This window comes from Camelina sativa, chromosome 2, assembly GCF_000633955.1.
Source record: "Camelina sativa cultivar DH55 chromosome 2, Cs, whole genome shotgun sequence".
Taxonomy (NCBI): Eukaryota; Viridiplantae; Streptophyta; class Magnoliopsida; order Brassicales; family Brassicaceae; genus Camelina; species Camelina sativa.
In genome coordinates this window covers 1,800,658-1,802,370 of record NC_025686.1, presented here as the reverse complement: position 1 = coordinate 1,802,370, position 1,713 = coordinate 1,800,658, and the positions used below count along the sequence as shown (strand labels likewise).

The 1,713-nt window shown below is 40.0% G+C and overlaps 1 protein-coding gene across 1 annotated transcript in view; it reads left to right on the top strand.

Annotated features, from left to right (window-relative positions):
• Nucleotides 1-1,713, top strand: part of LOC104747170 (BEACH domain-containing protein A2-like) — a 15,632-nt gene that overhangs the window by 5,178 nt on the left and 8,741 nt on the right. The window contains exons 15-18 of the mRNA XM_019229577.1: nucleotides 8-151; nucleotides 365-1,064; nucleotides 1,203-1,305; nucleotides 1,468-1,706. Of these exons, the coding sequence (XP_019085122.1) occupies nucleotides 8-151; nucleotides 365-1,064; nucleotides 1,203-1,305; nucleotides 1,468-1,706 (1,186 nt within the window). The remainder of the gene's footprint in view (nucleotides 1-7; nucleotides 152-364; nucleotides 1,065-1,202; nucleotides 1,306-1,467; nucleotides 1,707-1,713) is intronic.

Genomic DNA, 1,713 nt, shown 5'->3' with positions numbered 1-1,713 from the left:
GATCTCTTTACTAAAGAAATCTGAAGCTAATCAGGCAGCTTTTCGTTTTGCCAACGGTGTGACTGTCATTCTTCCATTCTTAATCTCTGATGAACATCGTACCGGTGTTTTGAGGATTTTGTCATGTTTAATCACAGAAGACATTGAACAGGTAAGTCTACATTTAAAGAATATGCATCTCGATTATTGATATATTACAGTGTGTCTTCTTGTTTTTTGATAAAAACATCAAATTCTGTTACCTTGGCAAGGCTTTTTATTCTTTAGATTATGCTGCCACTATAGAGATTCTGTTGCATAGGTATCAGGAATCCTTCTTTTTTTTTTTTTGTAATGGGTAACTCTTATCTTACCATCCAACCAGATCCATCATGAAGAGTTAGAAGCTGTTATCGATGTGTTGAAGAGTGGAATGGTCACTGGAATCTCTGGGCATCAATACAAGCTTCACTATGAAGCCAGATGTGATACAATGGGTGCTCTGTGGCGTATTCTTGGGGTTAATGGCTCTGCTCAAAGATTATTTGGTGAAGCCACTGGTTTTTCTCTTATGTTGACCACCCTTCATACGTTCCAAGGGGAAGAAGAGTGTAGGGATGAGTCTCTTGTGATGGTTTTCATCAAATTGTTCAGATATCTATTGCGCCTCATGACAACTGCAGCCTGTGAGAATTCTATCAATAGGATGAAACTGCACAGTGTCATTACATCTCAGATATTTTATGATCTTGTGGTGGAGTCTGGTTTGCTGTGTGCTGATCTGGAAACACAGGTGATACAACTGTTTTTAGAACTTGCACTTGAAGTTGTGCTTCCACCGTTTTTGACATCAGAATCTATGGCCTCAGCTGAGACGGCAGAAAGTGAAAAAGCAAGCTTTCTTGTAAAAACTCCATCTGGCCAATTGAATCCTGACAAGCAGAGGATCTATAATGCAGGTGCTGTCAGAGTTCTGATCCGTTCACTGTTGCTTTTTACTCCAAAAATGCAGCTGGAATTTCTGAATCTTCTAGAAAGGTTTGCACGTGCCAGCCCATTCAACCTGGAAAACCTCACGTCAGCTGGTAAGAACTTTGTCTGTCCGAGGATTCCCCTTGGGGTCATTGTTATTGGCAAAGTTAACTTTTATATCTTATCTTTGTTGTTTTTTCTCTTCGTCACTCTTGTCGCCTTCCTCTCTTAATTGAATTATAATGGAGCAGGTTGCGTAGAACTCCTGCTGGAGATTATCCAACCCTTTCTTCCGGGTTCATCTCCATTTCTTTCTCATGCTTTAAAGATTGTTGAAGTTCTTGGGGCGTACAGGTAGTTGATTATACGACGATTTAATATTTCTTCATTCATTCCCATCCCATCCCATCCAATCAAAAAAGTTAAATAGCTAAAAAATCTAATGCATAATCTTAGGGTGACTACGTTTAATTGGCTGGCTGATCTTATTCATAGTATAGTCTTATTCTGGTGCAGATTGTCTCCATCCGAGCTCAAACTGCTGTGTAAATATGTTATTCAAATGAGGGCTATGCATTCGGGTCACTCACTAGTTGGTATGATGGAAAAACTAATTCTCATGGAAGACACAAGTTTGGAAGATGTTTCCCTGGCCCCTTTTGTTGAAATGGACATGAGCAAAACTGGGCATGCTTCTGTTCAGGTGTCCCTGGGAGAAAGATCTTGGCCTCCTGCTGCTGGTTATTCATTTGTTTGTTGGTT